Source organism: Hyaena hyaena, unplaced genomic scaffold (assembly GCF_003009895.1).
Source record: "Hyaena hyaena isolate Hyena2069 unplaced genomic scaffold, ASM300989v1 scaffold_248, whole genome shotgun sequence".
NCBI classification, from domain to species: domain Eukaryota; kingdom Metazoa; phylum Chordata; class Mammalia; order Carnivora; family Hyaenidae; genus Hyaena; species Hyaena hyaena.
In genome coordinates this window covers 1,897,609-1,920,187 of record NW_024080881.1, presented here as the reverse complement: position 1 = coordinate 1,920,187, position 22,579 = coordinate 1,897,609, and the positions used below count along the sequence as shown (strand labels likewise).

The 22,579-nt window shown below is 60.0% G+C and overlaps 3 protein-coding genes across 3 annotated transcripts; 1 reads left to right on the top strand and 2 right to left on the bottom strand.

The window, feature by feature from the left end:
• Window positions 1-4,447: 4,447 nt before the first annotated feature.
• On the bottom strand, window positions 4,448-9,233 carry TMEM151A (transmembrane protein 151A). The gene is made up of 2 exons (XM_039244858.1): window positions 9,042-9,233; window positions 4,448-6,885 (listed from the first exon to the last, which is right to left on the bottom strand). The coding sequence occupies exons 1-2, from the start codon at window positions 9,114-9,116 to the stop codon at window positions 5,554-5,556; spliced, it is 1,407 nt and encodes a 468-aa protein (XP_039100789.1). The 5' UTR covers window positions 9,117-9,233; the 3' UTR covers window positions 4,448-5,553.
• Window positions 9,234-11,435: 2,202 nt separating this feature from the next.
• Window positions 11,436-15,631, top strand: YIF1A (Yip1 interacting factor homolog A, membrane trafficking protein). The gene is made up of 8 exons (XM_039244859.1): window positions 11,436-11,643; window positions 12,337-12,548; window positions 12,712-12,816; window positions 12,949-13,027; window positions 14,502-14,559; window positions 14,735-14,890; window positions 15,231-15,324; window positions 15,424-15,631. The coding sequence occupies exons 1-8, from the start codon at window positions 11,613-11,615 to the stop codon at window positions 15,568-15,570; spliced, it is 882 nt and encodes a 293-aa protein (XP_039100790.1). The 5' UTR covers window positions 11,436-11,612; the 3' UTR covers window positions 15,571-15,631.
• A 497-nt stretch (window positions 15,632-16,128) lies between these two features.
• CNIH2 (cornichon family AMPA receptor auxiliary protein 2) lies at window positions 16,129-22,224 on the bottom strand. Its single transcript, XM_039244860.1, has 6 exons — window positions 22,090-22,224; window positions 17,958-18,026; window positions 17,494-17,541; window positions 17,121-17,233; window positions 16,839-16,982; window positions 16,129-16,640 (listed from the first exon to the last, which is right to left on the bottom strand). The coding sequence occupies exons 1-6, from the start codon at window positions 22,168-22,170 to the stop codon at window positions 16,613-16,615; spliced, it is 483 nt and encodes a 160-aa protein (XP_039100791.1). The 5' UTR covers window positions 22,171-22,224; the 3' UTR covers window positions 16,129-16,612.
• Window positions 22,225-22,579: the final 355 nt, after the last annotated feature.

Below are 22,579 nucleotides of genomic sequence, written 5' to 3'. Positions count from 1 at the left end.
GGGTGACATAAGAGGGAAGATGAAATTCGTGAAAGATGCAGGGGCCAGGGGTCCTGGGCCTGCATCCAAGAAAGAGACACAAAGCTTCGTGGTTTGCTCTGAACGGGGGCGCAGCATACATTTCCCCAGGTGCCCTTCCTGGGTCCATTCACCTCTTGGGATCATAAAGGTCCATCTCAAGTGAGGCAAAGCTCCTTTGGTCTGGGCCACTGGTAAGTGGTGCCACTACTCCATCCCCAGGACACAGGAATCCTGAGAGGCTGGAGGTGTCAGTAGGAGCTCAGGAATCATTCACTGAGCACATACTTACTGGATGTCTATTGTGTGTGCTGACTGCCAGTGTGATCTGGAGTGTCTATGAGTGTCTATTCATAATTAATAATAATAGTACTAGTGACCATTATTGCTAAATTTACTGAGCATTTGCTATATTTGAGTCCTGTTTTTTAAAATTTTTTATGTGGGTTTTTTTTGTTTTAACTTTTGAGAGCAATAGAGACAGAGCATGAGCAGGAGAGGGACACACAGAATCTGAAACAGGCTCTAGGCTCTGAGCTGTCAGCACAGAGCCCAACACGGGGCTTGAACTCACAGACTGCAAGATCATGACCTGAGCGGAAGTCAGATGCTTAACCGACTGAGCCACCCAGGTGCCCCTATTTGAGCTCTGTTTTAAGCGTGATATGACTCAGGTCATAGTGGCAGAATTGGGACTTTGTCCGACTCAAAGATCTGCATCTGTGGCCATTTGCCTCCCATAGCTTTTTTTTTTTCCCCAGGGAGTGGGGGAGGGAACTCCATTTATTTATTTATCTATTTACTTACTTACTTATATATGTATTTGGAGAAAGAGCCAAAGAGCATGAGGGGGGGGAGGGATAGAGAGAGAGGGAGAGAGAGAATCCCAAGCAGACTCCGCACTGTCAGTACAGAACCCGACATGGGCTCAAACCTACGAACTGTGAGATCATGACCTGAGCCTAAACCAAGACTTGGACGCTTAACCGACTGAGCCACTCGGGCGCCCCTTGCCCCCCGGCCCCCATAGCCTTAGCTCTAACAGAAGAAATAATAAACTTGTACGCAGGGAGCCAAAGTAAACAATATTGGCGGGGCTGGTGGGAGATGGATTTAGACAGTCAGGACTCACACCCAGGCTGAGCCCTGAGTGTTGAGTGGAGCGAGGGAAGAGCTAGGGGAAGGAACGGTGATCTAGGAGGTGGAATAGCGTGTGCCAAGACCTCGAGGGGAGGGAAGAAGGAGCTTGGTTGTTCTAGGATCAGGTACAAGGTCACCGTGGCTGAGGCTTTGTAAGGAGAGGGGATCAGTCTCCAGGCGAGCTTGGGGGATCTGCCAGAGTCTACAGGGGTCTGAAGACTGGGGCAGAAGCCTGGGTTAGAGATGATGTTTGGTGGGAGGCACCAGTGTATTTTGAATGACGTGGAGATGTGATCTGATTAACACTGGAAGAAGCTGCTGCATGGGCTGGAAGGGATGAGGTGAAGCGGAGGCCTGTCGGAGTCTGCGCTAGTCGCTGGAGGAGGGCCCTTGGGAGCCCAAAGCAAGGTGGTGGCTTGGGAGGGAGAAGGCCTGAGGACTGTTTAGAGAGCTTTGTAGGTAGAATCCTGGCTGATATATTTCACGTGAGGGGTGAGGAAGGTGTTTGTGAATGAAATGCTACAGCCTGTAGATCTTCAAAATAACCCAGGGTGTGTGTGTGTGTGTGTGTGTGTGTGTGTGTGCGTGTGTGGTAGGAGTGGTCATGATAGGTGATGGCTGTAAGAGCCGGTGCTGAGTACAAAGAGCCCAACTGCACCAATCTCTCTACTTTTGTGATGTCTGAGATTTTACATAATAAAAAAGAAGAAGGAGAAGGAGAGGATCGCCATGCAGGTGTTTGGCTTAAGCAACTGGGTGAAGGATGGCAGTATTTACTGAGATAAAAAGACAGAGGGGAAGGATTGGGGCACAACTTGGAAATCAGGTGCTCTGCTTTGGCCACGCTGTGTCAGGTTTCAGTCAGAGAGTAAAGGCAGAGGACTACGAGATTTTTGGAACAAGGCTCTGTCCTTTGCCTCAGACAGAAAAAGGTTGGTGTTCGTTTTGCAGACCGCTCTGTAGATGTCTATCAGTTAGGAATATTTGGCTCAGTGGCTGATTACATTTTTGAAGACAGTCACTATCCCACATGCCCATCTTACAATGTGATGTTGAAAAGCTTCCTTTGAGAGGTGGAGTCTTGTATTTCTTTCCCTAGAAATTGGGTGGATCTTCTTAATAACCTTGGCCAATAGAAAGGGGTAGAAGTGATGTGTGTGACTTCTGAGGCTTGATCATAAAGGGCAATAGAGCTTTCACCCTCTTGATATACTTATTCTTGGAACCAGCCACCATGTTATGAGGGAGCCCAAGCCACATGGAGAGGCCCTGTTTGGGTGTCCTTGTTGATAGATCTATTTAGGCCCTCAGCCACCAGCCAGCACCAACTGCCCAACATGTGAACTAATGAGCCTTCAGATGATTCCACTCTTGGCTTTAGAGTCTTCCACCAGAGGCCCTAGGTGTCCCAGAGCAGAGATAAACCACCCCTGTTTGCTCTGTCTGAATTCTTGACCCACAGAAATCAGGAGAGATAATAGTGATTATTGATGTTTTAAGCCACTAAGTTTTAGGGTAACTTGTTATGTATTTGTAGATAACTAACATAGTATGGCAGTAATAGAAACAAGGGGAAAAATCCAGTATCTTAAACAAACTAGAAGCCTTTTTCTCCTTCTATTGAGAATCTGGAAGCAGACAACCCAAGGAAGCTCCTATGGTGTCATCAGAAGCCCAGGGGTCTTTTATCTTGTTCTACTATCCTCATCCCATGGCTATGATTCTCAGGGTCACCTCCTGATCCAACATTGCTGCTGGAGTTCCAACCATCACATCTGCATTCCACGCTGAATGCAAGATGAAACAAGGAGACAGAACTAGCCTTCACCAACATTGTTTCTATTTCAAGGAGCATTCTTAAGAACCGTTTCCAACACCATCTCCTTCTATCTCAAATCCTAAAATGAAGTCACACAGTCACAGTATAGGTGCAAGGGAGGCTGGAAATGCTGCCTTTTAGCTGGGCTCGCTGCCATCTGAAGTAAAACGGAGGTTGTGTTGTTGAGGAGGGGAGGGGAGTGGTTCCCGGCTAGCAGGTGGCTGGTGGCTGTCCTGCTAGAGCAGGACAATGGAAGAAGGAACTCTCCATGGGAAGGAGCTGGAGGCGGTAACATGTCCCCTCCCCCCGCCCAAACACGCACTCCCCGTGCAGCTTCCTTAAATGTTTAGGCACCATGGAGTTTTTTCAGGTTGTTTCTGTACAAAGAACTGAAGCCACGCCCAGAGAAGTGAGGCAGTGATGCCCAGGGAAAGCTCTGGTCTCTAACACCACCCTCCCGCATGGCCAGCAGGCAGCTGGACTTGGCCTAAAATGCTAACACGTGGGCCTGACCTTGTCACTTACCTGCTCAATCACCTCTGCGGCTCTAGTTTGCTCCAGCTTTCAGATGAATCCCGGGGCTTGGTACCGACGGCCTCAGCCACCCCTCCCGTGGCAATCGCCTCTACCTCCTTCTCACGCCTGCTTCATGCCCTGCCTCCACGCCTCTGTGCCTGCAGCTCCCACAGCCCAGACCACACCCTGCCCTGTGTCCACCCGGGGGAATCCCACCCATCAGCACCCTTCTAGGGCCACCATGAGCCCTTATGGTGCCTTTGCACAAATCAGAAAACGGTGCCTTTCTCCAGGCGGACGCAGCTCCGTGTCGGGGCTTGAGGAGTGGCCCACAGTGGATTCCACCCACAGCTGCCCCTCAGCCCAGTGCCCTGGCGCGGCGAACGCCCGGCACAGGCATACATGCGAAGACGTCACTTCCAGGAGTGACTGAGGGCCTTGCTTTGCCCTTGCTCTGGGTCTTCAGATCCCATGCGCTGACTGGGGGCTGCGTTTCCCACCCTGCGTCTTCCGGCATCCTTGGTGCCCGTCCCCCCGAACCACAAATACCAACAGCCATCGGGGGGAACTGCATTTGCACCGCAGATCACAGCCCTTTCCTTCCACTTTGGGGACCAGTCACCAGTCCCTTAGTCCGCAGCATGCCCAGTGGCAGAATGAAGACCGACCCTCCACCCCGGGGCTGGACGGGGGGCCACGTGGACACTGCCTCAGAAGTGCCCCAGATGCCACTGGGTTGGAGTCAGCTGCTCAGAGCAACTCAGACTGAGTCTCAGGCCCTAGGCTGGGTGGGAGGGAGGGGGTTCTCCCTCGGCTTGCCCGGGTCCTGGGAACACTGGAGTGCACGGCCCTGTGTCCCCTTCCACAACCGAGCACTGCATCGCTGACCCAGGGTGGCCCATTGTGCTGGTAGTGGCCTTGGACCCATCACTCAGGAATGCACATGAGAAGACCTTCCATTTCATACCTTTTATTTTATCTGCATCTTCTCTGCCTCCTCCCCCCGCCCCCCCCACTGGCCCCTCAGAGGGGGTGGAAACCCTATTTCGAAGGGAAAGGACTTCTCTCTCCTCCCTGGAGGAGAGATGGTGTCTCCTGGGCCAGGCCCCACTGATGGGAGAAGCAGGGGTCTCCATGGCTGAGCAGGTGCATCGTCCAAGAGGCCGCGGCCAAGGCCGAGGTCCCTCGGATGCCCTGTGGCCCGGGGCCCCGTGGGTCATCAGGAAGGTGAAGAGCAGAGAAGTGTGGGAGGGGGGCGGTGGGAGGGCAAAGCCCAGGGTGCGTGTGCGTGGGTGACAGAGGCAGATGTGGACTTCGCGGGGGACGGGACAGAGACCAGGGGATGCGGGCTCCAGGCGGGGCCCTGAGAAGGAACCCCAGGTCATAGGGGAGCTGAATGGGGGGGAGGGCGTACCAGGGAACCACTGGGGGCCGGGGGGACAAGGCTGTGCTCCAAGAACCGGGCTCCCAGTACAGGGGCTGTGCTGCAGGGTCTGACCAGGGACTGGCCCTCAGCAGAGGCCAGAGTCAGGCAGGGAAGGGCCTGTCAGGGGGAGGAAGATGGGGACTTTGGGCCAGAAGCGGGGCCGGGGCTCTGGCGCTGTCCCGGCAGCCAGCTCCTCAGCTCCGTGGAGGCCGGCCCAACCGGGCACGGCCCCAAACCACCAACTTGTGCTTCTGGGTCGCTTGAGGGCTCCCAGCGTGGCCTCAGCCACGGAGGGCAGAGCCCAGAGGCAGCCCTCTGCTGCATGCAACAGCTGTCCCCGGGGCCCCTCCCCCATCCCAGGCTTGCCCCCCTGCCCTGCCTGGGAGGGCCCTAAGCCAGATCACCGGACTCTGCAGGGGGCAGAACGCGGCGGTGGCGAGCCATGCTGGGACAGTGCAGAGACTCAACTTCAGCGGTGTCCATTCACGCCTTCCGGTCTGTTGAAGGGCCCTGCCCCACCCCCACCCCTCGTGTGCTGGTCTGTTTTCCCTCCTGCCTTGGACAACAATTACTCAGGCATCGAAGCCCAGGGTGGGACGGTGGGGAGGAGGCCGCTCGGAGGACCGCGTGGGGCTCAGAGCGCACCCGGCCCGTCCCCCTGGCAGCCGCTGTCACCATGGACAATGAGCACCGGGAAGTAAAGGGCGTCCTCGTAACACGGTGGGCTTTCCAGGGGCTCCGTGTCCTCTCCCCGGCGCCCTAGCGGCCCCCCGCTCAGGCTTCGGAAGACCCCTGGTGTGGCCCGGCCCCCGGCTCCCAGGGAGAGGCGGCTGCGGCTGAAAGGCAGGCGGGGCCCACTGGGCCGCGCGGGGGGCAGCGAGTTGCTGCTGAGGGAGCGGCGGCAGCGCTGGCAGCCACGGAGGTAGGCGCCGGAGCCGGCGCCCATGACCACAGCCTCCGAGTAGCTGGGCACCAGCTGCCGGTTGGAGCAGATGTGCCACTCCAGCTCGGTGAAGTCCACCGTGGCCACGCGGGAGAGTGGGGGCCCGCTGGGCACGGCCCCGGGCGGGGGCGAGCTGGCACCAAACAGCTTCTCCACCTGGTAGTGCACGTGGGCCGTGCCGTAAGCCGCCACGACGCGCAGCGGCCAGGACAGCGTGGCCGCGGACACCAGCCAGAAGACCCAGGCACGGGCGTACCAGGGCGGGCTGCGGGGGTCCGCGAAGACCATGAGGGACTCGCGGAAGTCCACGTCCTTCAGGTGCATGCCCTCCCGGGCCTCCAGGTAGTCGTCCAGGCCCTCGTTGGCACTGAAGAAGCGGGCCCTCTGGGTGAGGTACGAGGCCTCGGCCTCGGCGCTGCCAAAGCTGAAGCACTTGGTGAAGCGCAGCCGCGTGGCCGCGTGGTCAGCCAGGCCCACGAGCTCTTTGGAGACATCGCGGACGCCGTGCGCTGAGTAGTCAAACTCGCCGCGGGCCGTGCGGCTGTCAGCCCTCTCGTGGTAGACCTGCGTGGTGGTGTAGGCATCGCCGTTCCGGTAGCGGGTGATCTGGCGGGTGTGGCGCACGTAATGGTAGCTGGTGGCCTTCCACCAGACACAGGGTGGCGCCTGCTGCAGCCGGCGGATCAGGGCGAGCACGGTGTTGGCGTCGGTGCGCGGCGCCTGGCATGACCGCACGTGGCAATGCCAGCACTCAGCCAGGTAGAGGAGGTACAGGAGGGAGACAAAAGCCAGCGGGATGTACAGGTAGCCGTCAGAGCAAGGGCTGGCTGGGTAGGTGGGTGGCGGGCCCCCGGCCCCACGGGCCAGAGCTGCCTCAGGCCCCAGGACCAGGCGCGGCACGGTGGCCAGGCGACACCAGGCCACCACAGCGCCACAGGCATGGATGAGCAGTGTGAGGAGCAGGCACTTCCAGTGCGACTCTCGGCACAGGGAGCTTCCCAGGGACTGTTTCAAGGGCCGCTGCTGCAGGGCGGGCAGAGAGAGCACAGGCGTGGGTCAGGCCGGGCCATCAGTGGTGCCTGCCCCTCTGCCCAAGCCCTGAGAGGGAGGTGGTGCGACGCTCCCCACTCTACAGAGGAGGAAACTGAGGCTCCAAGGGACTAAGCATCTCGCTCCGGACCTCACCCTTCTAGCTCTAACACACAGTGGAGCTGCAGGATTCAAACTCGGGCCCATCCACCCTGAGCCTGTCCTCTGCTGTGCCCCATCATCTCTGTCAAGGGCACCTAGGACAAAACAGACCCATCTCTGCCAAAAGAAGAAAGGACCCCCTAACTGGCCATTGAGAAACCTGAGCTCAGGTCCCAGCTCTATCTCTAATTTGCTGTGTGGTCTTGGCCATATTCCTGCCCTCTCTGGGCCCTGATTCCTGGACCTGTTGGTACGGGAGGCCAGGGTGGCAGGGGTCCTGAGGGTGAAGAGCATGGGCTTTAGAGCCCCACCGCTCAGGATTCAGTGCTGGCTCCATCACCTACTGTATGACTTGGGCGGGTCCCTCATCGTTTCGGGACCTCAGTTTCCTCATCTGTAAACTGGGGCAGTTGTGAGGATTCAACAAGATCATATGTGTGGCGATCTCAGCACAGGGTCTGGCCATGGGAATAAACATCATACTGTTTCCCTGAGACTCCCTCTGGTCCTTCGGTTCCACTTGGAGACTTGGGAGAAGCATTTAAGTGAGAAAGACGAAGAGCTGGGAACGGAGGAGGTGTGAGTCTGGGGGAGCAGATGGAGTGCCGTCCTCCATTCCCCATCTGCGCTGTGAGGGAGGGGGTGGAACACAGCTGCTGGGCAGCAGGGGCTACTCCGTGGCCCAGGGGGTTAGGCCTACCTCCCAGGCAGGGCTGCCAGCCCGGGGGGCCTATGGAGAGACACGTGGGGGAGGGGTGGGGGAAGAAGGGGGAAGAGAAGGAGAAGGGAGAGGTGGCCGGGTGCAAACAGCAGAGGTGGCATCAAGCTCAGAGACCCAAGAGGAGAGGAAATGCCCCCAGCCCAGCCCAGGGCGGCCTGTCCTACCCCCAAGTCACCCACCACAGGTGCACATCACCACCACAACCCGCAGGGCCAGATGCACACACCCGCACGTTCCCACCTCCACCATGTTTGTCACGGACCCACCTACATCCCTGACACCAGACCCTCACCGGCACCCAGGGCACCACCCCTCAAGCCAGAACATGGTGCCCAGGTGCACGCACTCGCCCACGCACCCACGCACACACCCCACCCAGACCCGCCCACCGCAGGACACGCAAGCATATGCCAATGACACACTGACTGGAGCCCAGGTACACAGCAGCCCCTCAGCTGACCGTGGGGCACATCTCCCAGCCCCACCCCTACTGCAACCCCACACCCTAGACTCTAGGAGAGGCCCACCCACGACAGAACACACGCACACATCACCACAGCACTCAGGCCAGGGACCGCCATCACCTGACTTTAGCGCACCCAGGGTGTGGGGGGCACGGACTAGCACTCCCACACCCGCGAGCACACCACATCCCCCCAAACACACAGAGCCACTCACCACCTATCACCCCAACACCCCACACAGGGCTCCGCACCCCTGCGGCTCGTCTTCCCGGAGAGGGCTGAGGAGGGGCCGCCCTGGGGGTCCCAGGCAGCAGGATGGGCCCTCTGGCCTCGCCGCAAGGAGGGAAAAGGGGGACCAGAGGCCTCCTCCTTTCCTCTTTCCCCTCCTCCCCCCGCTCCCTCCCCCAAGTCCCAGCCACCGTTGCTGCATTGCAGGCGCCGCCCGGGCACCTCGTGAGCCTCTGGGCTGGGCTGGGGGCCTGACCCCGGGGCCTTGGGGCTGAGGGGCAGCGCTGTGGAAGGGGGGCGCGCAGAGGCCGGGCGCTGACGTCACAGGAGGGCGGGGGGCGGGAAGAAGGGGCGCCCGGGACTGGAATCGCCCCCTCCTCCCTTTCCAGCCGCCCCACCCCGACCCACACGCGAGCCCCTAGTCTGGCAGGGCGCCGGCTACCTTAATGACGTCATTGGCAACAGGGGTGTGGGGACTTCCCTCCTCAGTCCCTGTCCCGGGGTCTGCCCCTTCCCTTGTCCCCCTAACCCTGTTCCAGCCCCGGCTCCGGCCCCCCAACACACAGCGCTCGTACCTCCTCCCGCAGCGGCTCGCCGTCCGGGATGAACTCGGCCACCTCCCCGCTGTCGCCTCCGCCGCCCTCGGGCATGGTGTCCTGGCTGCTTGGGCGGCCCGGGCCCGGGCCCCGGGCATGATAGGGGGGAGCGCAGAGGGCTGCGGCGCGGCCCCGAGGGCGTCCGCTCGGCTAGGCGGCCGCGCAGGGAGTGCGCGGAGCTCGAGCTCGTGCGCGGTGGCGGCGGCAGCGTTGGCGGCCGCGGTGCCCGGCGCCCCGCCCTCCGCTGACCCCGCCCCCGCGGCACCCGCCGCGCCGCCGGCAGCGCCTGGCACCGCGGGCGCTGCCCCCGCCCCCGAGAACCCCAGTCTGGCGGACCCAAGCTTGGGCTCCTGTCCCGCTGCGCTGGCGCTTGCGACCTTGGCCGAGTCCTTGCTCTCGGAGCCCGTTTCCCCTGCTGTAAAATGAGACAGGGAATCTCAAAGGTGGGTAATACCTCCCACAGTGCTGTCTCTGAGGAGCAGGCCCAAGCCTAAGCCCACCCGGCCCCCACCCAGGAAGGCTTGCTTGTAGGAGAGAAAGCGGTTAAAACCCAGAAAGATCCTCATTTGCTGGACTGAGGTGCTGGGCTCCACTTAGAGCAGGCAGGTTGGGGGCCAGGACACCCAGGGCCCCAAGCTTCCTGACCTTGGGCTTGCACTCTCCACCCCAACCTCCGTTTTCCCATCTGAGAAATGGGAATAGAAAGGTGCACAAGCATTCATCATGATGTACAGGGGAGTGGGATCTGTCCTTCATGGGAGGGCACCCTCATGCCACGTGGTGGCGCCAGTGCTGTTCCCTGGCACTCAGGGGTCTCAGCCCTTCCCGCCTGCCCCTAGCCTTCAAGGTAGACAATCAGTTGGTGGGACAAAGGAGGCGGCAATGCTAGGTTGGGTTGCTTTGTGACTTTTTTTTCCCCAAAGGGAACTCAAAAGACCATTCAGTTTAATACCCCTACCCATTTGAGGATGAGGTAATTGAAACCGCAGAGAGAGGAAAGGACTGACCCAGGGCTACATCTATTTATTAATTACTTATTTATTGGGCACAGATGTTTATTGGGTATCTTCTATATTCAAGTACTGTGCTTGGCACTGTGAAGACAAGGGCAGGAGTGGAGAATGACACTGTCCTGATGGAATTTACATACAGGGTAAACGTGTTCCCAGAGGGAGCCTAGAAGCCGGCCTCCAGGTCATTCCTCTGTTCCCCTTGTCTCTCTGAGACACAAGTCAAACCAACTCTTAAAGGATAACGGGCTTTGGATAAACGGATATGAGGAGGAAGGGCATCCCAGGTGGAGGGGACTTTCGAGCAAAGACACTGCGATTCAGACCACGTGGGTTGTGTTCAAAGAGTAGGAAAGTCACCTGGTGTAACCGGACACTGGGTAGCTAACTAGAGGCAGATGGCAGAGGGCCTGGTTTTGCTCTCTAGAAAGTGGTTGGTGAAGGTGTGTGAGAGAGAAAGGCCCGGAAGGCTATCGCCGAGGAAGGTGAGAGGGGTCCGAAACTGGGCGGAGAGAAAGGAAAGCCCAGTTTCACTTTAGGTTGGGCGGCAGGGCCAGCAATGACTCAGGAGTATCAACTGCAGCTTCAGGAGGTGGATCAGCACACCTCCACCCCCAGTCCGGCTGGACCACGGGAGAGTTGACGGACCAGGACTGGTGCAGGAGCCTGTTCCAACGATACCACCCAATCTCTGGGACTTCAGATCTTCTGGAATTTTCAGCATTTGTAGTGTGTATGTGTGTCTCAAGAGCAGCAGAGTCCCGGGGGCCGTCAGTGGCTGTAGGACATTTCAGCACCGGACAACGGACAGCACCCGCGCGGGAAGGAGGGGTGGGGGCCAGGGGGAGGAGTCAGCTTCCGGGGCTCGCTTGGCCGCGCTGTCACTACCCGGCGCGGCCTCCTACTGACACCTCCCGGGCTCCCTGGGCTCTGCTCCAAGACTGGGAGGAGTATGGAAGACGGCGGAGGACAGAGAGCATTGAGAGGGAGGGGCGGGAGCCCCGAGGGGTGGGACTTGGTAGAGCCCCACCGACTCATCCCCTCCTGGAGTACATCCGGCGACGAAACTTCGTTGCCTCACTCCCGCTTCCTCCAGGTCTCCACCTGGTGTAGTCGTGGCAGGGCGAGCGTCAAGTGCCCCACTGCGCAGGCGCGGAAATAATTCTCAACACCCTCCTACCTTAACCCAACTATTGGCTGTCCTGGCCGCAAACTAGCAAACGCACCATCCAATCCGAGAGTGTCTCGAATTGCTCCGCCTATCCCCCTCCCGGAAGTTGCTACTGCCGAATCCAATTCAGCGAGGTCGCGCCAGCAGCCAATTGGGAGAGGGGAGGAGCGAGTTAGCGCCGCCGAGGAGCCAATGGCAGGCGGCGGAGGCTAACGCTGCGGACATGGCGGCTGTGGTCGAGGAGCTCGCGGACGTGTCGGGCTACTCCATAACCTCAGTCGGTGCCCAGGGAGCGGAGCTGCTGCCTTATTAGTATTCGTACCCACGAGGCGGCGCAGCGGGCCCTTGGGGAGAGCCAGCATCGCGGCCATGGCTTATCACTCGGGCTACGGAGCCCACGGTGCGTGGGGCGCGGGGCGGGTGGGACGCGGCCCGACCGGCCGGAGGAGGGTCGGCGACGCGGCCCGCTCCCCCTGAGGGCGAGGGGGCAGCCGTGACCGCTCCCCAGAGCGGCGGGTGTCTTTCGGGTTTCCGCCCTGCGCGACTCAGCAGCGCGTCCCGGACTTCGCCCTCTCGGCCCAATCCTGAGATCGGGCGGTGACAGCACAGCTGGGATGCCCATGCCAGACCAGGGCACGAACGGGGTCTGCCTCCAGAACTTTCTTTACCTGTCATGACCCTAGTAGGGGCCCTCACCACTGCCCAGGGCCTTTGGGTACTCCGCTGTCTTCTTTCCCATTCTTGTTCCTGCGGGATGCCCTCCGAGTTATCTCCTCCACCTAGTAAACTAATACTCTCCCAAGGCTCAATTCAGAGATCACTTTCCTTGAGAAGGCTCCCAGAAGCCCCCAGGTGGGCAGCCACTTCCAGGCGCTGCCTCCGCTCTTTCTTTGCCTACATTTAGCACCTCTGGGAAAGGGACCCTCTTCCAAGTTCTTTCCGGGTTACCTATCCCCATCCAGCGTGTATTTCACTAACTGATTGCTTCGTGCCCCCCAGGACCCATACAGGGCTGCCCAGTCTGGGAAGGGGTGGTGGTTTGCGCTCATGTTTGGTATTCCTGTCACCCACTCTAGTACCTACAAACCCACAGGCTCCAAGCACAGGGCCCGGGCAGCTCCAGATCCCCCTCCCCTCTTCGATGACACAAGCGGTGGTTACTCCAGCCAGCCAGGGGGATACCCAGCCCCAGGAGCCGACGTGGCCTTCAATGTCAACCACTTGCTTGGGGACCCAATGGCTAACGTGGCTATGGCCTACGGCAGCTCCATCGCATCCCATGGGAAGGACATGGTCCACAAGGAGGTGTGGCCCGCCCCCAGGGCAAGGGTGGCAAGACTTCTGGCCAGGGCTGGGGCGTCACGGGATCCCGCCTAATTGTCACAGCAGCCCTCAGGGAAGGAGTGCACCGACGAGCACCCTGGGGTTTGTTGAGCAGCTTGCCCACAGCCTCCTCTCTCTCTCCCAGCTGCACCGTTTTGTGTCTGTAAACAAACTCAAGTATTTCTTTGCTGTGGACACGGCCTATGTGGCCAAGAAGCTGGGGCTACTGGTCTTCCCCTACACACACCAGGTGAGCTGCCTACCGGGTGAACTGCCGGGGCCCCTCATCCTTTCCCAGAGTTTGGGCCCCCCACGCCTCAATCCCCCTCTTTCTTCTCTTTTCATCTTTTCCTCCTGACCTGGCTGCCGCCGCCGCTGCCAGAACTGGGAAGTGCAGTACAGTCGCGATGTGCCTCTACCACCACGGCAAGATCTCAACGCCCCTGACCTCTATATCCCCAGTGAGTCTGTCTTTGACCTGGGCTGGGGGGTTGTGGGGGGACGTGTGCCTTGAGGCACCAGCGAGGAGAGAGAGGCTCGCGCGTTGATTCAGCACCCGCTTTTGGTGCTTTTGTGTGGGGCCGTTGCTAGACACCAGGTAGATGAGAGCAGGGGACCCGTGAGGAGCTTCCTGGCTGTGCCTTCGGTGCTCTCTGCATATTCCCTTTTGAGGCCTTCCTGCCTCTTAACTGGGGCCATGTCCCTCCCCAGCCTGGAGCCCTGGGTTTAGACCTGGCCCTGCAACTTCCAGCTATGGGACCTCAGGCTGGCTACTTTTATGCTTCCGGACTCCAGGAATAACAACAGTCTCTCCCACAAAGGATTGTTGTGGAGCTTCAGTGAGGGGATGTGTGCTCAGCAGGCAGCACACGAAATCACCACTGCCATTGGTATTACTTACCCCCTCAAGCCCTGCTCCAACACGCCCTCCTCTGAGGGAGTGACCACTCCCTTCTGGGCTCCCATAACTGCCCGTCTACACGGCCCGGGGTCAGGCCGCCCACACTGCATATGCAGACTCTGCGTCTGACTCCTCTCTGTCCCAGGGCCTGTACACGGCAAAGCCTGTGGTGGCTACCCTGGAATAGGGGGAGTGTGTCCGGGTCAGCCCTCGGAGGGGTTGCTCGGGCAGCCGGTGCTAGTGAGGGCAGCCAGTCAGCGCAGTTGCTCTGGGAGGCCACACGTTCTTCCATCCTTCATTCCATTTTCTCTCAGAGCCACCCTGTAAGGCAGGAACCGCCATCTCTGTTTTCCATGTTGAAGCCAAGGATCCGAGAGACTCGGGTCTCTTTGAAGCCACATAGCTTCTAGGTGGCAGAGCTGGTTCCTGACCCCAACCCTGTGCCCTTGGTGGGCATGACAGTGCCAGTGCTTCAGGGGGGCAGGGGACGGGGCTGAGGAGTTCTCTGCCGTGAAAGCCCAGCTTCCACTGGCTCTGAGCTGTGGTGCAGACAGCAGAGGTAAGCCCGGAGCCCTCCGTGCTCGCAGGATGGCTGGAGCCATAGCCACTGCCAATGGCTAGACGTATGAAGTCATCCTCACGGCCTGGACTCCGGGGACAGCCCGAGTTTTCTTCAAGCCTGTATTTTGGTCCTCTGGTCCTGTGTGAGATTGGCTTGGCCCCTGCCTGGTCGTCTAGGATTAGCAATGGCCTCGGCCTGTGATGTAGTTAGAGTCACAGCAGGAGACTGGTAAATTGCCTGGCACAGGGACAGGGAGGGAGACGGCTTGGGGTCCTGAGACAAGGGTCAGGTAGCATGTACACGGGGACAGAGGGCTGAGCAGGCAGGGTACTGGGGAGCTGACTGTGGAGGCCGAGCCTGTGGGGATGTGCAGGGAAGGATGTATGGGGAGAAGGTAGGGAGTGTAAATTCCTAGTTAGGGAGGTTCTGATCAAGGAACCCAGGCTGATGGCATCTCTCTGGCTCTTGGCAGCAATGGCCTTCATCACCTACGTGCTGTTGGCTGGGATGGCACTGGGCATTCAGAAAAGGTCAGTGCCAAGGCCCTCCTTCACTCTCACCAGCTCACCCTCCCGACTGCTCGCCGCACCTCCCTAGGGGACCTGTGGCCAGTCCCAAGCCCACCCCATGTCCCCAGACTCACACCTGCCAAGCAGGACGGCTGGTTTCTGAACTCCCCTCACCCCCACCCCTACACGGCCACAGGTTCTCCCCAGAGGTGCTGGGCCTGTGTGCAAGCACGGCGCTTGTGTGGGTCGTCATGGAGGTGCTTGCCCTGCTCCTGGGCGTCTACCTGGCCACCGTGCGCAGTGACCTGAGCACCTTCCACCTGCTGGCCTACAGTGGCTACAAATACGTGGGGTGAGCACCACTACCCTCTTCTGCACTCTCTTGGGAGCCGCGTAAGGTTGTTCAGGTCAGGAATGTACGGAGAGCCACTCTGGGAACACGGGGGAGAAGGGCCTTGAGCTGGGGCCGTGGAGGGGGTCTCAGACCCAGGGCCTAGGGCTGAGTCCTGGGCCTGCCAGATTCATTTTGAGCGGGGACAGATTGGATATAAAGGGCCCCAGTGGTGGTGGCTGGGGTCTAGGCTGGGTGGTGGGGCCAGTCTCAGGCCCGGACCCTTGGAAGGTGTCCAGCATCTTCTTTTTCCTCTCCCTTCACCGCTCCCCCACTCCCCTCGCGCCCCACACCCCTGCAGGATGATCCTCAGCGTGCTCACAGGGCTGCTCTTCGGCAGCGATGGCTACTATGTGGCACTGGCCTGGACTTCGTCTTCACTCATGTACTTCATCGTGAGTCTGGGGCTGCCCCTCCCGCCTCTTCCCCTGGGGTTGGAGCTGGGGCCGAGCCTGCCCATCCTGGCCCAGCTTCAGCTCTCTCCTTTCTTCCAGGTGCGCTCTTTGCGAACAGCAGCCCTGGGCCCCGACAGTATGGGGGGCCCGGCTCCCCGGCAGCGTCTCCAGCTCTACCTGACCCTGGGAGCTGCCGCCTTCCAGCCCCTCATCATATACTGGCTGACCTTCCACCTGGTCCGGTGACCTTTGGCCCCCACTGGCACTGATTTTTCCATACATTGAAGATTTGATTTCCTTGATTGTATTTGACCCTTGTTCCTGGGGCCTGGGTGGGGGGTGGGGGAGAGTCTCCATTGCCCACGGTTTATCAGGCTCAGGGGACCCAGGGGAGGGCTTCCTGGAGTTGGTGATCTTGAGACTGCTCTGAAAGGCAGGTGGAAGGGTTTCAGCAGGAATAGCTGTTTAGGTGTGGCAGGAAAGTGAGGCTAGAAGGGAGCAGCCGCCGAGGAGACCTCAAAGGCCTCTCTGATCCATCTGAGGGCGTCCCTGGAGGGTTCTGTGGGTCAGTGGTTTGAGCCTGGCTGTCCTGAGGACTTAGCTCAGGGCTGCCCCCTATAAAGTCCCTTTGCCCCCATGTCCTCTTCAAGCCTTTCAGGAGCAGAACTGGGGCCCACATATTTGCAGTAGTTTATTCATATTTTGTCACAAATGGCCGGGGAGGGGGTGCCGGACTCCTCCAGGCAACATAGAAAATAGGTCCAAGAGACAGGATGGGCTGGGGTTGGGGCAAGTGGGGTGGGGAAGGGGGAGATCTGGAGAGAGAGCCTGGGGGAGGGGAGAGGGCAGACTAGGGGTGGGGCTGCCCCCCTGCTGAGCCTGCTCATTCCCGGTGTGGGTACCCCCCCACCTGCAGGGGGAGCCTCAGGGTGGGGGTGGAGGGGGGCGGCCTAGAACTTCCAGGGTCAAGCCCTGCCCCTTGGCAGGGCCCATGTCCCCCCCGAAGTGGACAAGGCTGGAGGTTCTGCCCCTTCCAAGACTGCCATGCCTACAGGCTGGCAGAGGAGCCCCTGCCCCTATTTAGAGCTCTGCCCAGCCCTAGTCCAAGGGGAGGGGGCTCTGAAGGCGGGAGGTCCCCGCAGCAGCAGTTTGGGGGGGGTGGAGAGGAGGCTGGGGGCACCAGTGCCCCCTCCCTCCCCGGGGCTGAGGCCTCTGCGGCCGAGGGGCAGGGCTGGGGGTGCACAGGCGTCCGGTCCATTCTGGGCTTGCTCCCTGGCCGGCTTCCCCCTTAGAAACTCACCAACGTATAAACCATACTGTAGGAAGATGAGGCAATGAGCGAAGCCCTGAGTAGGCCCAGCGACTGGCCACCCCCCCTATCATACCCTGGGTTGCCCTCCGTCCTCAAGGGAAAAAGGCAGAAACTTGGGGCCCAACCATTCCTAGGATTGGAGGCATGGTACCGGGAGCATCCCTTCCCTGGCTTGTGACTGCCGTGAGCAGGACCTCCTCACCTGTACAGGTAATAGAAGAAGGAGAGCAGGTAGAAGGCGAGTTTGCACCAGGACTCCTTCTGGCAGTAGTTGAGGATGTCAGCATTCATGATGGAGACCGCATCATACATGACCTCGGAGCCATCCGCGGGACGATGGAAGTACCTGGGGTGGGGGAGGGGCCTGAGCGCCCACCGTCAAAGCTCCCACCCCCATCTTGCCCCTGCTTCTCCATCTCACTCCCCCACCCCCAGGGTGGCTTCCAGAGGTGGTAGAGGAGGAGGGGGATGTTGAGGTCCTCACCTCCAGAGGTGGTAGAAGAGGAGGGGGATGTTGAGGCCCAGGGTCACCCACTCTGCTGCACACAGAAACATCAGACAGAAGAGGCCGTGGATGGAGTACTCTGGGACCACCAGCTGGGGAGGGAGGGTGAGAGGTCAGCTGCCTGGTGCCAGGACTGACCCCACCTTCAAGGGCACAGAGGGGAGCTGGGATTTGGGAGGCGCCCCCCCCCCACCTTTACCTCTGGGGACTAAAGGGGCCTCTAGCCTCCCACTCCCTCCCAGTGGCAGAGGTGATCAAGCAGGCCCCCCGAAGGGTAAAGCCCTGCTCCGGGTCACAAGAGAGGAGGGCTGAGCTGGGCTAGGAGCCTCCTGCTACCCGCCCTGATACTGACCTTCCTCAGGAGGCAGCAGATGCGTTCGATGTTTTTTAAACGCTCGCGCTGTAGGAGGAGGAGAAGGCCGCCATGGGGGAGACGGAGGAGCCGGCATTAGGGGCGCCCCGCCACCGTCCCTATGTTCCCGGCCGAGCTGCACGTGGCCACCAGGGGGCGCCAGAGCAGCCTGCGGCAGGGAAGCAGCCGCGCCGTCCCCATGGCAACCGTCGCCATGGTTGGACCTTCACCCGCGTCTCCACGGCAACGGCCCAGAGCCTAGCAACGGCCGCCCCGCCAGGAGGAACCCGAGCCCTGAGCCCGCGCCAGGTGTTTGCTGGGGGCGGGGACAGACAGGAAGGGGCACAGCCGCCGGTCCCCCCCCACACCCCTTTCTTCCCGTCCTCCACCCACCCCCCTTCTCCTGCGACAGATGGAAAGACAGACGGACGGACACACCTCAGCACAGCACATGTATCACTTACTGCCCGCGCTGGGTTCCCCTGGTCGATGGGGTTCTTGAAGTCGGTCCGCAGCTCGTCAAAGGCTATGATCTGGGAGAGGGGCGTGAGCCCGTCAGGGCGGGGGCAACAGCTTAGGAGTCTCCCACCCATCCTTCTGTGGGATAGGAATTCATACATGGGGACTGGACCAGGTGGCGCTTACTGCACAGGTGGAGAAATTGAGGTTGAGGGAGAGGCGGGGCCTGGCCCAAGGTCACACACAGTCTGGAAGAGAATCCTAGTGAGCTAATGTCCAGGTCAAGCCATGTTCATGATGCCTCCACCGAAAACATCCCCAAGAGATGGTGTCTTTATCTGCCCTGTGATGACCACTGGGGCCCCAGAAGCCTGGGGTACAGCCCTTGCCTGCGAAGACCTCTCAGGCTTGGGAAGACTGTGAACTATATTCCAGGGTGATCAGGACTCAATATTGGGGTGCCTGGTCCAGCATTAGAAGTGGTGGGGAGGGTCAGGCTGGACTCTGAGTGGGTGTTTGGTGAACAAATGGGGGAAGGGAGTCCAAGCATCAGGAATAGCAGGTACAAAGGCAGAAGGCTGGAAGAATAAGGAACATTCAGGAAGCTTCAGGTTCCATGGGGCCAGAATGAAAAGTGGGAAGGAAGATGGGAATGTGAAAGACGGGCTGGAGATGCTGTAAGCCCAGGCCGGATGTTTGGACTTTAACCCCAAAAGTAATGGGGAGCCGCTGAGGGGTATAAAGCGGCAGAGTAGGGCAGTCAGGCTAATGTTTTAGGATAGATGAAGCAGGAGGCACACATTGGCTAACAGTCCCAGCCGAGACATCCATGGTGCTTGCGCTACACAAGCAGGCTTTCTCCTTACTAACTTATTTGATGCTTGCGATAACCTGATGATGTACGTACTGGTATATCCATTTTGCAGATAAAGAAACTGAGACAGGTTAAGTTGCTTGTCCAAGGCTTCACACAGCTAGTCAGTGGTAGGACCAGATTCTAACCCAGTTAGACTCCAGAGTTAACATTCTTAACTGCTTTATCATACGCAGGCCAGGCCAGGGAACGGTTGTGGGGGCGGGGGGCACGTTGGTACTGATCTGAGTGAAGAGAATGGCGGTGAGCGCAGAGAGGTGTGGATGGATTCCAGAGCTATTTAGAAGCCAGACTCCAGAGGGCTTGAATGGCAGCAGAGCGGAGGCAGAGGGGTCCAAGCTGCCTCTGGGTGTTGGGGCATGTGGTAGATGGCAGTGTCCTCACCGGGAGGGGGAGCCCCTGGAAGGAACAGGTGTTCGGGGGGATGATAGGACAGACCTGGGTGGGGGGCAGGTGGAGCCAGCACGGGAAGAGGTCTGGAAGAAAAAGCCTTCTGGGGCGCCTGGGTGGCTTAGTCGGTTAAGCGTCCGACTTGCGCTTAGGTCATGATCTCGCGGTTCGTGGGTTCGAGCCCCGCATCGGGCTCTGTGCTGACTGCCAGCTCAGAGCCTGGAGCCTGTTTCAGTCTGTGACTCCCTCTCTCTGACCCTCCCCTGCTCACGCTGTCTCTCTCTCTCTCTCTCCTAGATATAAATAAAACATTAAAAAATTTAAAAAAAAAAAAAAAAAAGAAAAAGCCTTCTGAGGTCTCGTCCCCTCAGCACCAACCCTAGGACGAGGCATGGCCCACCACCCCCAAGCGACTCCAATGGCTTGGAGGGAGAGAACATGGGCTTCCTGGAAGGAGCCGGGGCCATCTGGAGCAGCACCCCTCTCCCCACGGACTCTGGGTAGCCACCTGCCTGCCAGACACAGCAACAGGGTCCAGCAGGGAGCGGAAGGGTGCCGTCTGTCTGCCCCAGAGCTGGCACCACCAGCAGGCAGCGGGTGTCGTGCCTCCCGCCCCCCAGGCTGCCTGGCGCTGACTCAGCCCCCTGGAACAAACAATCCCCCACGATGACAGCTGACACGCGTCACTCATCACCAGGGATGCCTAGCAACCAGTGGGGACTGGGTCAGGGTCTGGTGTAGGATCTGGGGTCCTGCCCTGGAAGGTTCTAGTTCTTACCAATTTGGATTGAGGACTGCACCTCCTATGCCCACCCCCAAACCCCCTTAGTAGGACATGTTCTGGGTACTCTGATATATGTACAACAAACCCACTTTACCCACAGACTCAGACATGAGTGACTGTGTTTCCTCAGACCCAGGAAACAGACTCAGCTTGAGTGACTTGCTAAGATCACCCAACTAAACAGCTAAGTGAACACAGTGCTTGACACATAATAGGTGCTCAATAAATATTTGTTGAGCCCTTTCCCCCAGCCTAGGAGCCCCACAAGGGCAAAGCCTGAGTCTTATTCATCCTTGACTCCCCCCCACCCCCCCAGCTACCTAGTGTCTGGTTGTCTCACTGCTTCCTACTGACACAGGTGTGTTGGCTGGGGGACTGCTCTGAGTGGCCCCTAAGGACAGGGATCCCCAGAGGGGGTGTGGGAAGCTTCTGGGTAGGCAGGGGCCTGGAAAGGGGCTTCTTGAATTCCAGGAAACCTTCTCCCAGGAGCTGGCTGGCTCTGTGTTCCCAGCCTGTGACCCTCAATTTCTTTCAATCTTTAGGACCCCAGCCCTCCTGCGCCCAGCGCGCACACGGGATTGTCCAATGTCTGGGATGAGCTAGGAGAGATCGAGATGGAAAGGGGGGGAGCAGTATGGAGGCAGAGAAAGAGGAAAAGAGAAAGAGGAAGATAAGAAAAAGCAACTAAGAGTCCCACAGAGAACAAGAGAGAGAGAGAGAGAGAGAGAGAGAGAGGTGTAAAGCCAGGCAAAGGGCTGGAGATGGGGGGCGGTGCATGTTGTAAAGTCCTATAGGGCCCACTCCTCACACAGGAGGGGTGCAGGATCCATGGACTCCTGATGTCAAGGAGACAGGCAGCTGCAGGACAAGGGGGATTGTGAGGGGGGGGAGAGCTTGGTTTAAGAGCCAGGGAGGATCATGGGCCAGGCAGCAGGTCCTAGGAAAAGAGAGAGGAAGTGGGGAGACCAGGAAAGAAGCAGGTGAAGCAATGACGAGGAAGCGATAGGAAGGAAAGAAGGGGGCACAAGGGGAGGGACTGGAGAGGGCAAGGGAACTCCCCCCCCCCCCCCAGAAGGGATGAAGATCAGGAAAGTGTGCCGGGACACAGGAGCAGAGGAAGGGGCCAGCGCTGGCCGAGATGGGCAGTCCTCACTGAGGGGATCAGGGTGGGGGCCGAAACCTCAGAGGACAGTGGAGGAGGGAGGGGGGGCCACGGGGGTGGGGCAAGGGCCCCAAAACAATGAGCAGGAGACTGAGTGACAGTTCTTGGTGAGAGGAAGGGAGCCCGCCAGAGAGGGCCGCTGAGGAGAGGGCCCCAGACAGAATGAGGGGGAGGGACGCTCTCTAAGGGGAGGTGATTAGGATAAAGGATGAGAAATGGACATTCCTAAAGACCAGGGAGGTGTGAAGCCACGCCAGAGTGAGAGACAGACCAAAGGGAACACACTAGACAAAGGGGAAAGTGGGCAGGAAGAGGAGGGGAAAATGGCAAGTGGGGAGGAAACCTGCGGAGGGGAAGCGGGAAAGGAGGGGGTAGGGAAGCCTAAGGGGAACTGGTGGTGGGGACTAGGTCTCTGGGGCCACTTGGGAGCCAAGAGCAGCTGGGTCGGGGAGGTGAGTGAGAGGGAAAGGGTTAACGGGCTCTGCGATCTGTGGGTCCTGTAAACAGATGCAGTTGCCATGGCAACCGGCTCCATCACTCCTGGCTGGAAAAACCCACAAAGGGGGGGCAAGCAGACAGACAAACTGCCCGACAAACGGGGGCGACTGGATCCGAGGGTAGGAGGGAGGGGAGCAAGATCCCAGAATTCTGCCCCACTCCCCAAGACGGCATGGGGCAGGGGAAGGGGGTCAGGGACCAACTGACATACCCACAGACAGGCGGGGGCGGCGGAGGAAGGGGGCCCCGGGAAGGAAGCCGACGACGGGAGGGGGTGTTCATGGGGGCGAACAGAAGCCGACCAAAGGGGGATAGAGGAGACGAGGCTCCAAGTTTCCCCGGGCCCTGAGCCCATCCGCCCGGTCCCCTCCCGCTCTGTGTGCCCCCGGCCCCCCCCCCACCCCGCCCCCAGCCCCAGCCCGGCCTTACGTGCCAGATGACAAAGAAGATGAGGGAGGCGCACAGCACCAGGGTGAGCATGTAGCAGAACGCGGCGAAGGTGAACGCCATGGCCCCCGCGCCGGGCGGCGGCCCGGGGGGCGCCAGCGCGGGGCCCGGGCGCAAGGGGACGCCCCCCGGTCCGCGTTTAGGGCCGGCCGGGCATGGCCCGCAGGCCTCGGGGAACGCGGGCGGCGCGGCCGGGACCGGGGCCTCGGGGCCGTGGGGCGCGCGGGGCGCGGGCCGGTGGGCTCTGGGGGCGCGTCCGCTGCCGGCTGCCCGGGCCCCGATCGCTCATCCTGCGATCCCTCGCCCGCGGCTCCCTCGCTCTCCAGCCCGCGAAGCCGGCGGGGCGGAGCCGGGGGCGGGGCCGCCGTGCAAGCGGCCTCGGGCGGGGCCGGGTCTCCGCGCGCCCCTCCGCTCGCACCGCCTGGCCCGGGCGCCACCTCCCCGCCCCAACCTCGAGGACACGTAGGCACGG

Bases quoted from the DNA above. Each gene is read 5' to 3' on its own strand.
- TMEM151A (XM_039244858.1), bottom strand. From the start codon at position 9,116: ATGCCCGAGGGCGGCGGAGGCGACAGCGGGGAGGTGGCCGAGTTCATC. The intron at 6,886-9,041 runs GTACGAGCGCTG...CCCGCCCTGCAG, and splicing joins GCGAGCCGCTGCGGGAGGAG to CAGCGGCCCTTGAAACAGTC.
- YIF1A (XM_039244859.1), top strand. From the start codon at position 11,613: ATGGCTTATCACTCGGGCTACGGAGCCCACG. The intron at 12,817-12,948 runs GTGAGCTGCCTA...CGCCGCTGCCAG, and splicing joins TCTTCCCCTACACACACCAG to AACTGGGAAGTGCAGTACAG. The intron at 13,028-14,501 runs GTGAGTCTGTCT...GGCTCTTGGCAG, and splicing joins CCCTGACCTCTATATCCCCA to CAATGGCCTTCATCACCTAC.
- CNIH2 (XM_039244860.1), bottom strand. From the start codon at position 22,170: ATGGCGTTCACCTTCGCCGCGTTCTGCTACATGCTCACCCTGGTGCTG. The intron at 16,983-17,120 runs GTGAGGACCTCA...CCCCCACCCCAG, and splicing joins CTCTTCTACCACCTCTGGAG to GTACTTCCATCGTCCCGCGG. The intron at 16,641-16,838 runs GTGAGGAGGTCC...ATCTTCCTACAG, and splicing joins TTCTTCTATTACCTGTACAG to TATGGTTTATACGTTGGTGA.